At 46.5% G+C, this 12,713-nt stretch overlaps 1 protein-coding gene across 2 annotated transcripts in view; it reads left to right on the plus strand.

Annotated features, from left to right (window-relative positions):
- Positions 1-12,713, plus strand: part of LOC144154766 (protein sprint-like) — a 54,444-nt gene that overhangs the window by 10,201 nt on the left and 31,530 nt on the right. For both annotated transcript variants that reach the window (XM_077685879.1, XM_077685880.1), the window contains exons 5-9: positions 1,421-1,608; positions 4,843-4,934; positions 6,482-8,004; positions 10,873-11,017; positions 11,116-11,188. In XM_077685879.1, the coding sequence (XP_077542005.1) occupies positions 1,421-1,608; positions 4,843-4,934; positions 6,482-8,004; positions 10,873-11,017; positions 11,116-11,188 (2,021 nt within the window). The remainder of the gene's footprint in view (positions 1-1,420; positions 1,609-4,842; positions 4,935-6,481; positions 8,005-10,872; positions 11,018-11,115; positions 11,189-12,713) is intronic.

The raw sequence follows: 12,713 nt of genomic DNA on the forward strand, positions 1-12,713 counted from the left end.
AGTGGCCTCTCCTTCCAGACAGCGGCTGTTGGCTTTCCACCATGCCTGCCTGCATGCATCTTAGAGGTGCTTTCACACTTCTCGAAAGTAGAGCCGATTTTTTTTCTTTCAGGAGAAGGCAAAGTCAGCACTCTGTGTTCACGTAAGAATTGTTTGAGACCACACAATCGGTCGTTGCAAATAGGACATGTCAGCCACGGGGAGTTAGTTGCCCAGCCAGCCTTTTGGCCCCTCCTCTTTTTAGTCCAGAGTTCTCTTTTTTTTGGCCCAGAAGAGGACACCCCCCCATCATCCCACTTTTAAGTGAAGAGCACTTTAGGGGCTCGCCTTGTCATCGTAGCTCGCCCCACGGCATACTGTCGTCATGGCGTCTTACACAATCTTCGAAAAACAAGCGTTTATATAGTCATGAGCGTTCGAAACTCGTGAACCGCTGGCACTTGTCATACATCTCCCCGTTGTTTAGTGCAAAAAAAACTGCAGGTATATTTGAGGCAAAATACGTGTAATTAACTGGCAGCCCCCACATTCATTTATTTAGGAACACTTGATGGATTGGTTTTTATGATAGTAAGTGGGGAAAGTGGCAATGCAAGAAAGAAAAAAAATGGTGTGTTCCAAACTGCGCAGTAAGGTGCCAGCACATGCGGAATAAATTTTTCTCCCTTATCTCACGCATGTTCATTGTTGTTAGAACCCCTTGCTTTTCGACGCACACTTGATCGTATCACTCTGCTACATAAGATTGTACACAGCCGCAGTTGCATTGAAGCACCGATTACTTTTTGTCATTCAGCACGACGAGCCACGCGCCGATCTCACCTACTCAACATTGTTCACTTCCAGCCATTTGTAAATTGCTTGAAGCATTCCTTTTTCCCAGCCGTTGTTGAGATTTGGAACAACCTAGATGGTTCCCTGCGCGAAAAACCAATTGAACTGTTTTTGAAAGCACTGCTTAACCATATTTTGTACTATGTTTTAAATGGTTTGTATGTTTCTGTGGTGTTGCTTAATGTATGTTCTTTTCTTTTCCTAATGTACCCACTCCTGCTATGTCTTGTGTATCGAGGCAGCAGTATCTGTAAATAAATAAACAACTCAATAAATAAAAGCAAGCACAACAAGAACAAAACTCCCGCTTGCGCTGTTTCAGGCAGGTGGGGGCGCACAAGCACTGTGAAGGCAGGAAATTTGAAATGGGTTGGACAAACCTCCATTGAATTCATCAGGCGAGGAATGAGATAGGGTGGCGAAGAGCGTGATGGGTGGCAGCTGTGAGCGGATAACGACGCCTCTACCCATTATGGCGAATCACTGCTCTGCGCTTCTGACAGCTTTTACATTGAGTGGAATGGCTTTAATTTTGTTTTTTGCATTTTCGTGCACTCACTTACCCCCTCCCTTCCCTTGAATGCAGAACTTCATAGTGCGCCAGTCTAGCAAGAAGGGCACGCTGGCCCTGTCAGTGCGCCTTCCCATGGATGCGGGCCCCTACATCGAGCACTACCTGGTGGAGGCCACCGGGGAGTCCAAGCACTGCCTGGAGGGCTCCGAGAACCACTTCGCCTCTGTTCCGGCCCTCGTCTGCCACTACTGCCAGTGCTGGTGAGATGATGGCGTGATGCTGTTACAATGGGAAACAAACTATCCAGGTGGCCCTGTTGTAAATTATGTTTGAACCTCCCGCGGAACTGTCGTGTGATTCAAATGACCCACGCGACTGCAGTGTACTAGAAGGTAGAGGTGTGTCATGCAGAGGAAAAACCAATGGAGAGAGCAGGTGTCCCTTTTGCGATAAAAAAACTGTATGGAGCCCCAGATAACTCCCAGATTCCCCTGAGAACTGCTGTTGCAGCCAGCGCGACCTATAAGTCTTTAAATAAAACGAGACAGTATTTTGACGGGTTTCCTAGAACTTTATATCATGAAATAAAGAAATAAGACTATTTACAGGATTAAATAAACATTAATTTAACAAACAAAGCCCCTGAAACCAACTGGTAACCAGCGGCCGCCAGGGGCGCTGCTTACAACAGGAGTTCCTCAGCAGAAATTTTCTCAGAGTTCCTCAGCAGTCGGCCCCGAACAACGCACCTCTCTTTTTTTGTACACTGTAACGCAATAAGAACTTTTTTTTTTCTTTTCTTTCTTTTTTCCTTTTTTTTTTTTCTTTGTGAACTTCAAAGAACAAGATGTTCACTGACATGGATGCCTCGTTTTGCATCTCCTTTCTCGTTTTGTGTTTCCATTAGACGCCGAGGCGCAGTTTTTTTTTACAGGCCTTTCCTCCCTTATTGTGGCCATGGAGTTTCATGCTTATTTATACTAGAGAAAAGCCTGGCACTTGTTATCTGTGCCAGCAACATTGTAATGAGCATGCCATTGTGTGCCAAACAGTACTGTTCCGTCGCTACTTGGCATGGCTTTCCAAGAAGCGCTGAAGCTGCCTGTGCCTGCAAAAAGTGTAATTATTGTTCGCAAAAAAGCATTTGAAGTGATTTAATCAGCGAAAATTTCATTTAAAAAATGGCGGGCACATCAAGAAAGCATGTTGCAAGCCTAGCCAAGTAAGAAAAGATTGGTCTTAGCTGCAATGGCATCTACCATGACAGCACACAAGACTGTCGAGGCAAGTTTCCTTGTGGTACATATTGGTACGAAACTTCATGTTTGCTGCAGTCAAAGAGGAGTTCTCTACATAAGCGCATTCAAGCGTTGCGGGTTGTACAAAATGTGAGGGAAAACTTTCAAAGAATTATGAACTAAAAAAAAAGATAATGCTCTGCAGTGGAGGGGTGGTGGCAGAAAGCCGTCACTCGTCATCTAAAGCACGCACACGCCTGATTTTACAAAGATCGTAGATACCATTTAGCCATAGTCAGGTGTCACTAGTAGGGCGCTAGTCATTTCTGTGTGGCATAGTAGTTTCTCTGTGGCATCTTCCAAGGAGGTAATCGTAGTCTGCCAGGCATGCCCAGTTTTAGTGTGTCATGAAAGTTAAAAAGCGGTATTTCATGGCACCCAGATGGTCGGGGTGGCCATTTGTTACTGGGGTACTCCTCAAATTAATGTTTCGTTTGATGTATCGAGATGTAGATTTCTGGTGTATGTATTGGTCTTCTCATACTTGCACAAGGTAATTGGATATGCTCAGCAGTCACCAAGTGGCACAAGTTGACGTGCGGCCTATGATTACCTTCCCCTGCGCTGCATAGCAAAGCTTGCATGCATATTCTAAGCTTTTTTTTTATCATGTTGTACAATACTGTTTTTGTGGTTTTGAAATGAGCAAAATGTACCGTATAATGCGGAATATAGGTCGAGGCGGAATATAGGTCGACCCCCTTACCCTGTAACCGAAAAATGCAAAAAAAAAATAATTAGGTACCAACCATTGTTTTATTGAGGCTATAACTTGTTTCGTCTCAGATTACTCATTTAAAACTGTCTGAAGTATCTTCGGACGACTGCTTCTGGCTCGCTGTCACCCACACAACAGGTCGTCCTCGGTGCAGTCCAGGGAATTGCATTATGCAGCACTTCTTAAACACTCGCAAGACCATGTCATCGTGAAGCGAGCGCAAAGCATGGGACACTCGTGTGCAGATCGGAGCGACAGCCAGTCTGTGCAGGCTGTCGGCAAACATCTTGGGGTACCCATTCATAGAGTTGTCGCACGATGCTAGCGGACAAAATTTGCCCCTTTGTACAGCAGCACAGGCGCACAGAGCAGGGCCCATGAAACGAGGCCTTCCGAGCGTTGCATACGAGAGCTGCCCCTTCAGCTAACGCCGCTAGCAACACTTCTTTTGCTGATACCGAACTGGCACAAGGCGGACACGTCATTGGCCTTGGAAAACCCCCACCTTTTCTTTTAAATGCTGCTGCTGTAAACCGGCACCAAGTGCCTAAACTCATTTTGTGCAAGAAGAAATTAGCACGCACACATTCGCCGACAGCGAGAGAAGCAACAAAACAAAGATGGCGTCGCGTCCGATTGATGGTGGTGGCGATGGTGCCTTTGGGGTTTGGATGGGCTCGATGGGCTGCCCGGTCGTCAGATGACAACTGCCAGTGACTGCAATATAGGTCAAGGGGTGACTTTTTGGCAAATTTTCCTGTAAAAAATCTCAACCTATATTCCGCATTATACGGTAGCAATCTCTCTCTCTCATGTTTCCATTCAAGTACGGTACACAAAGGTAGTTAATGAAAAGCAAGTCTGTGTCACTGTCATTGTGAGTCTGGGTCTCTACTGGAACGTACATACAATACCAGGGCTCAGAGAGCTTTTGGGCGCTGGACCTCTCATTCAAATAATGATGCTTCAGTCCCAGAATCTGCTTGTAGTAGCCCTCCTAAATAGCTTGCCTCATCTACTAAATGTTGTGCATTTTTTACTCACAGGCTGATCATTTAGTGTTTAACTGTTCCTTGATCATGTTTAGAGGGGCTTTTGATGACCTAGACGCTAAATTAGGAAGCCTAGAGTGTATCCAGAGAGGGCAGAAGACACATTCTGCTTCCATGGACAAGCAGGAAAATAGCACGGTATAGAGACTGTTTGGGAAACCACCGAAACAGAGCTGTGCGGGTTGCTTTCCTTGGTAGTACTGAGTGTACAATCCACAGTCTCTTCTGCCCGCTACCACTGGCATTGTCTGGCAAATGACGAAGAGCATTTAGCTGCCCTGTGTGAGTCCAAAGAACACCGTCTACACACCATCATCTTTCTTGATGCACAAATCGGCCAATGAAATAAAAAATCCCTCATTTTATTTTTATCCCCTTGCGGATATAAAAGTCTGTGCGTCTATAAATTTTTGGTTCTTTTTGCAGTGACGAGCTTCCCGTACAGCTATGCCTGCCCACTGTGCTTCAACAGGCCAGCACGCGGCAGGAACTGTCCGCTTTTTCATTACTGGGCCAAGGTATGGATAACCGTCCCACATCTAGAGCTAGATTGCTAATAAAACCCTAGTTATGGCTATTTATTGTTGTTATTATATTAATGACATTTTCTATTATAATATTGTTTTGATATAATACTACTTTTTATAATTTATTTTAATTCTCTAAATTTTCAAGTTAGCAACAATTAATGTAATTTAAATAACTTAATACAAACCATCAGTTTAATATGATGGAAATCATAATATAATTTACTTATATCACTTAATAATATCAGTTTTTAATGAGTGAGTGTGTGAAACAGTGATAGTAAGGACGGTATTATTCCGCTTTTCTGATAGAGGCGAGAAGCAGAAACGCCCATGTGTATGAGATTTCGGTGCACGTTAAAGATCCCCAGGTGGTCAAAATTAATCTGGAGCCCTACACCACGCCGCGCCTCATCTCCTGCGTTGTGTCATCGCATTAAACCCTACAATCAATTAAATCAAACCAAGGATGGTATTATTATTTATTTATGTATAATCAATAAAATCCTGTGAGAAGGCCACATTGTTGGCCAATGGTTAGTTGGCGTAACAGCAAACTTGATTGATTGATTGTTGGGTTTAACGCGCTGACGCAACGCAGGCAATGAGGCGCACCGTAGTGGACGGCTCCGGATTAATTTTGATTACCTGGGGCTCTTTAACGTTCACTGAAATCTCGTACACAGGGGCATTTTTGCTTTTTGCCTGCAGCAAACTGGTTGTGTAGACAGACCATTGTAGAAATGTTGAGCATGCTTTTTACAGGGGCATAATTTGTGGCTGTGGTATTCCATTTACGTGTAGTGGCGCAAAACTACTGCGTACATTGCAATAACAGTGCAAAATACACAGAGACAAGTTCTGATAAGTTGCAGCCATTAGTATAGCTATGTTAATTAAAGAAATTTTGAGGTTATTAAGAAGTTTGTCGATAATGATAGATCAGCACACCTCATTTATTGACACACACGAATGGAAATATTAAAGTGGCCACCACTGCCATGCCATATTAGTTATTTTCATGCGACACAGTCTGGTATGCAACAAATCAGGAAAAAGACTTCTTGTGATCGGTTGCAAGGTTACCAACATGCCAGTAGCAAATCTGGCAACTTGGTAGCAAAGCAAGCACCTCCTAGCAAAAGGCGTATTTTTGAAGAGCTATAAAACACGTAGTATTGACGGATAAATGAAAGCCTTATTTGTCTTGAGCATCTTGTCTCGCATAGTGTTCGGAGCTGAGCCCTTGATTTGGGTAGAGGTTAGCAGTCATTGTAATTTTTGATGGTACCTTACATAATATTTTGCACCTTCACTTGCAGTGTTAAAACCTCTGCTAATGGTCACACAATGGAATTGCAGTTGGTAGTGTGATGTGCTAGATGACTGGCTTGAAATAATATCGCATTTTTTATGCACACTTTGTTTTAGTTTAATATGTGCTCTGTGCAGGGCAGGCACATTAGGTGGCTGAGCTTATGGCTGAGCTTACACGTTCACAATCGATTTCGGTCGCATCTCCCCACTTCCCTTCTTAGAACTGTGGGTGTCCAGCCTCCTGAAGTCCGCTCCATCTAGCTTGGGATCCAGCACATCGTGTGCCTCCTCCCAGGCCTCCCTGAATCCAGACCACAACGCCAACGTCGTCCAGGTCTCCACCTTCAGGCAGACCATCTCGCTCAACTCGCCGGTCACCACCGTCTCGCCCCCCGTGACCGCACCGGTCAGGCCTAGCTTCCTCCCTCTCCAGAACTCCACAGCCGACGCCGGCGAACTGGCCACCCGGGTGCCAGACCCACCTCCTTCTCCACGTGAAGAGAAGGTCGAAGTACCGGTCACCGTTGTTTCCGAGATAGCCGGCAGGTCGGCGTTTTATGTTGGCATTACAGAATCGAACCAGCCTGACACGGCGCCCAGGAAAGTGTCGTCTGCAAGCAAAGCCACCAAACAAGCTGAAGCATCATCCACCGAAAAGGAGGAGGAAGAAAAGGAGAAGCCACGCTGCCTCACCAAACCGTCGCCGCGGAGGCGGCGGAAGCTTCCGGAGTCCTCTCCGGAGACGTACTACTGCAGCAGCCTCGCAGACAAGATCAGCGACTACGAGGACATCTGGGGCACCGGCGCAAGTGGCCGGGGAGCCAACGACAGCCCTGCACCACCGGTCCTGTCGACTTTCAAGCCGGAAGCGTTTGTGTGTCAGTCGACGCAGACGGAAGTAACCCACTCCGGCGGCTCGCTCCCAGAAGGTTTGGACACTGCCGGGCGGGGACAGATTCTGTCCCGTTCCGTGCCGGGTGAAGTCGGCAGTTCGACGACGAAAAAAGAGGGTGGCCAGTTTTCGAGCCCTTTTTACAGTGAACCGGTGGATTCGTTGTTCCTCGCGACGTCGGAAATTGAGCCGCTGCGAATCGACGAGGGGCCACCGACGGCGCTTCCACGGGGCGAGCGGCCAGTAATGAGGCACTCCGAGCCGAACGTGCACTCGTTGCGGAGTAGCAGCGCGCAGCGCTCGTCGGACTTGACGACCACCTTCGACGAGACGACATCGTCGTGTGCGTCGGACCATCTGATGGCGGTGTCGGCGCCGACATTGCACGGTGGCTGCGACGGACCGCCTAGTCGTTGCGGCCGGTCGTGGTCGGTGGATCCGTCGTGGAAGTGGCTTGTGTCGAGTGACGACGACGACGACGACGACGACGATGGAGACGATGAGAACAGCGGTAGAGATCCGAAGTTTCCGACGGAGGATGTCGACGATTCGGAGGTGGGCGGGGCGGACGGCAACCTGTCGACGGTTGAGGAGATCATCGGATTGTCGGCACCGGATTTGAGGGTGCCGCCTGCGCATCCGCTGACGGAAGGCAACGTGTTGCGGGCGTCGCGGTACGACAACCTCGATTCTGTCTCGGTGGTTGCGGAAAGTGTTGCGGCCACGGACGAGGGGAGCTGTAAGCATAACCACGGCGAAGAAGATGCTCTGACTGAGTTTTGTGAGCCTTGGGACAGCCTGCGGTGGGAGAGGCTCCTGAGGCTGGTGGAGCCTTCGCCACCGGCAAACAAGGTGGGTTGCTCAGCAGAAATGCATGGGTTTTTTTTTTCGTGCGGTTGGCGTAGCCCAGGCTTTTGATGCAGGAATTATCGAATAGTGAAAAGTTACCAAAACTTAGAAGTCACATTGTTAGATTGCACGTTTTACGTTTTATGCATTTCCAAAGTTTCTTTCACATTTTTAATTGCACGTTTTACGTTTTATGCATTTCCAAAGTTTCTTCAGCAGAAACCATTGCGAAGGGCCGTAGAAAGGTAGTTATGAGAGGGGAGATGATAAAATATTTGCGCATGTTGACAAAAAATCGTGGGCCATCTCCACTAATGTGAAACCTGGGTAGGGGCGAAGCATGCAGTGTATAAGTGTATTCTTGGCACCTTGGCGTGTTTGCCGATGGAGATTAAATGGTTGGGGGTAGGTTTGCTGTAAAGGTCTCTTGTCTTAGAAGCACGAAGCTCTCCAGCGCAAGGCATAAATCAGTGGCCTGGTGTTTTTTAGTAAACTTTACATTCTACCGCGAGGCATAAATGAGTTTCCCTGTGTTTTAGTAACGGGACTACATGACACGTTGGTTATGACGATGACAGGAGACGCCAACAGCCCCAGCCCCTAAGGGGCTTCGTCCCCTAAAAGATGGTAACTTTTGTAATGCCATATCTCCGAAACAGCACTGTTGGGTGCGGCCGTCTTGCTACCGGTGGATCGACTGAGAGGATCTCTTTCATTTTCATTTTCTGGCCATGTGTGTCATCATCGCTCACACACAAAGCACAACCCAAATACCGTAGGGGTCCGCGCCTGATTGGGGCACGTTTGGAAGCGAAAACTACCTAAAGGGGGTAAAATGCATCGTAAGGGAAATGATAACAGGCAAAACCAACATTGAACGAGCAAAACAACCCCAATTAAACATAACAAGTCCTTATCCGTGCTTTTACTGTGTCAGCAACATGTAGTTTCTGTGATATCATAGAAAACCTTAGTACAGTCTACACTCGTTACAGCGGATCCGGCAACAACGGACTTTCGGTTACAACAGACCATTTCTGTAGGTTTGTCTCGTCCCCATGCATTTTAAATGGAGTCCACTCCGCTCATAACGGACCTGGCTAGAGCAGACTATCGGCTACAACAGACTAAATTTTAGGCGAAAATTGTTTCGATGAATGTTTATAGCGGACTTCCGCGGGGCCGGCACCCGATATCCTCTTTCTTTGTTTATTTTGCCAAGAAAACTGTTATGTCTGGCAACATTGATGGCAGCCGGGTCGTCGGCACAGCCAAGCCAAGCCAGTTCCAGTGACTTTTTTTTTTTTTTGTTCGACCAGCGGCATGAGCGGCAGGGTAACTGATTTCACTCTAGGATAAATTACGCGCAATTAACACTGTCGAACATGGGGAAAAACAGGCTGACATCGCCAGAAGTACAGGCCTGTCTAAGCAGACGGTCCGCTCTACCGTCAAGAACAAGGCCACTGTTGATAAACGCAACTCCGATGAGATTGAAAACAGGGCTATCTCTGAAGTCGTGCACCCGGAGGCGAGTCTGCCCTCGTCGTTTTTTTTTTTTTGTAATAAAGAACTCGGGTTCAGTGAAGTTGGGTCTTTATTATTCCCCTGCATGCATCGTTACCGTTCCGTTCGGTGAAAAAAGTAAGAAATGCCTCAAGTAGGAAGGTTGGTTCCCATCCATTGTGTGCAATCTGCCGGTAACCGGGCGCAGTCCAACTGGTCTAACCTTCGATTTCACAGCTGTCCATCATCAGATTATTTCATAACAGCTGTTTCAATGACCAGACTAAAATCGTTAAACATGTGGAAGCTGCCTTGGGGGAACGTCAGGCAGCAATCCGATGTGTTTGACGAACGGTTTCGGGAAAACCTGCCTCGTCGTGAAGAGATTTAAAAAAGCCTAGCTAATTCTGATGGCCACGACTGATGTTTTATTGCTGGTTAGTAACTGCACCTAGTTATATTCTTGCTTTATTTGCTCAGCTTATCATGCGTCTTCACAAGGTTGACCGCATGCGCAAGGCCTTTTCCAAGTGCCGCCGTGCTAAGCTTTGGGAAGGGTTTTTATGCGATTCTTTGCCCTCGTGCGAACACTGTGCAGAGGTGCTGCAGGCGTGTATAAAGAACAAAGTGAATGTACTATGCATATGATATTTTGGTCAAAGTACCCACTTTAGGGCTCATACCCCCCCCCCCCCCCCCCCCCTCCATCGGATACTGCATACTTCGGCTACAGCGGACGTTTTTTTCCGGATTCAGAGAGTCCGTTGTAACGGGCGTAGACTGTATTGCTTCACTGTGCTGGTCCAGCCCGGGCCGTCATGAGGGCCCGGCCCATCCTAAGCATTTACATTTTGGCACGAGTCCGGCCCGGGCCCTGGTGAAAACTGAGTCGGGTGGCCCGAGCACGGCCCGTGGGCCGGGCCGGGCCCGGGCTTTTGGGTAAGCCCGAGCCCATGCGCACCTCTAACATAGATGGCACCGAAAATTGTGTACAACAGTGAAGACTGCGGCTCAAGTGATAGCAGCGACACTGAGTTTGAGGCTTTCACCTTGCAGTCAGTGTATTCCACTTGCTAAATATACGCTTTTTCTGTCTGCGTAGTATGTGATGTGTTGCTTGAGCAGTAGCTTTGGTGCAGCCTTTCCTGTACCAAATGTGCCAGGAACACGCGGGGATATTTTTTTCTTTTCTTTTCTTTTCCGGCGGGCTGAAAGTGGCTGTGCGGATTATATGCAGGGGCGGGTTATACGCGGGAAAATACGGTACATTAATGGCTGGAATAAGACACACATCGCATTCTATGACCTGTTAAGTGTAGCTTCGAAAAGCCAGCCTCGTTTCAAACTGGTGCTTTCCAATCTCAGGAACCGGAAGACGCCAAGATGTCCACAGACTCCTTGGAGACGGCATCGATGGCCAGCGAAGACCTGCTCCTTACCGAGTGCCCTACCCTGGCCTTAGAGCGGAGGAGGTCAAGTGGTTTCCAGGAACACCTCGACATGCTCCTGGGTGGGTCTGGTGACTTGGGATCGCGTAAACAAAGAAAGGTTTCTGTGGCCGCAGTTTTATTGTTAGGTCCCTCATTCTGTCGCTTTTTTGTCCTCTAGCCTCCAGGAAACTGGGCGGCCTGTACAAAAAGGACTCCACCGTGGGCTCCAATGTGAGGAGCTACATATTCAAGTAAGATTTAGGTTTAATTAAGCCCTTATAGACACTTCTTCAAATAAATCAAGGGAGCCTACTGGTCTTAAACCAGAAAAACTTATTTGTACAGTTATGATGATGAAAATTGGGGGACATATGCAGTATTTCATTCTGATGGTAGATATAAATATTGTTTTTGTGTAAAACGACTACATTCATATTTATTTAGATTTTTATATTTGATTGTCTGACAGCTTGTGTAAAAAAATTGTTGTGGAAATGCATCTGAACAAGGCACCAGTGAACTGTGCACAAATCAAGGAGTGCAATAAGACTAACATCATCATTCTATGTGGTCTGTAGCAGAATTTATGACTGTTTGTAGTTTGAGCTCGGAAGGTGGGAACCAGAAAAATCAGTTTTGTCTTCCAAGCCCAAATTTCAAATGGTTGTAACTTCTGCTACAGAATCTTGTTCAGATGCACCACGCAAGCAGGGTTTTTTACAAAAGCTGTCAAACAATTAAACATAAAAATCTGAATAGATAAGAATGTAGTCATTTTACACAAAAACAAAATCGGAACAAATCTACAATCAGAATGAAATACTACATATGTCTTAAGTTTTTGATCAAAGACCCATGTGCCCCCTTAAAGGAGCCATGAAGAGAAAATACAACTTCGTTTAATTTGAAAGAACTAGGATACAGTATCTCACTCAGCTCCATTGCAGCCCCAAAAGATGTTTTTTAACGAAAAAAAAGCAAGAAGTATTTAATAACTTTCAAATTTTGCGCCACAGTGACGTGTTATGAGCGAGATTGACATCATACGAGCCAACAATAAAACATAATTTTCAGTCCGTTAACTGCACGTTAGCATTCAAGTGATGCGGTAAAATGGAACTAGAGACCCCATTACAGACGTCCAGTCATGTGTCGTCGCGACAGGTCAGTTAGGGGGGCGCCAATTGCACAAACAAGGTTCCGTGACGTCATAGAAAAGTTGCGGGAAATTGGCTAGGGGGTCGCGACTGCTTCACACGTTTTCTTCAATATCTCCGTTATTTGTTCGAAGATTGCGATGATATTGGCATCATTGTTATCGGGACTAAGCAGTCTTTCTAATAAACCCAACTTGTATTTTGTCTTCATGGCTCCTTTAAAGCAGGCAAGCACGTCTTCCCTATCTACAGTCTGATTTGTTGCTCTGAGACCTTTTACAAGGAGCTCAAAGTGTCATCATGTGCTGTTCCTTGCTCAATTGTCACGGCTCTCTGGCCTTGTCAAGCTGTTGTTACAGCTTTGTGCCAGCAAGGCCACAAAACATTGTAACCAATGTTTAATTGGTTACAACCAATTACATGTGGAGAATTCAGGCCCAGTTCCCCTTTCAAAGGCAATTGTGCGAAAGGTGAATTTTGATGACAGGTGGGCCATTTGTTTACGGGCCATTTGTTACTTGCATTTGTTTACGGGAATGCGCACACGCAGACATGCACTCCCACTCACGTACACAGTCTAGATATAAGGGGTATGTCTGAAAAATTCAGTGAGTGGTCT

The sequence above is a fragment of the Haemaphysalis longicornis genome, unplaced genomic scaffold (assembly GCF_048455015.1).
Source record: "Haemaphysalis longicornis isolate Haplotype H1 unplaced genomic scaffold, Haemaphysalis longicornis Haplotype H1 scaffold_90, whole genome shotgun sequence".
Lineage (NCBI taxonomy): Eukaryota > Metazoa > Arthropoda > Arachnida > Ixodida > Ixodidae > Haemaphysalis > Haemaphysalis longicornis.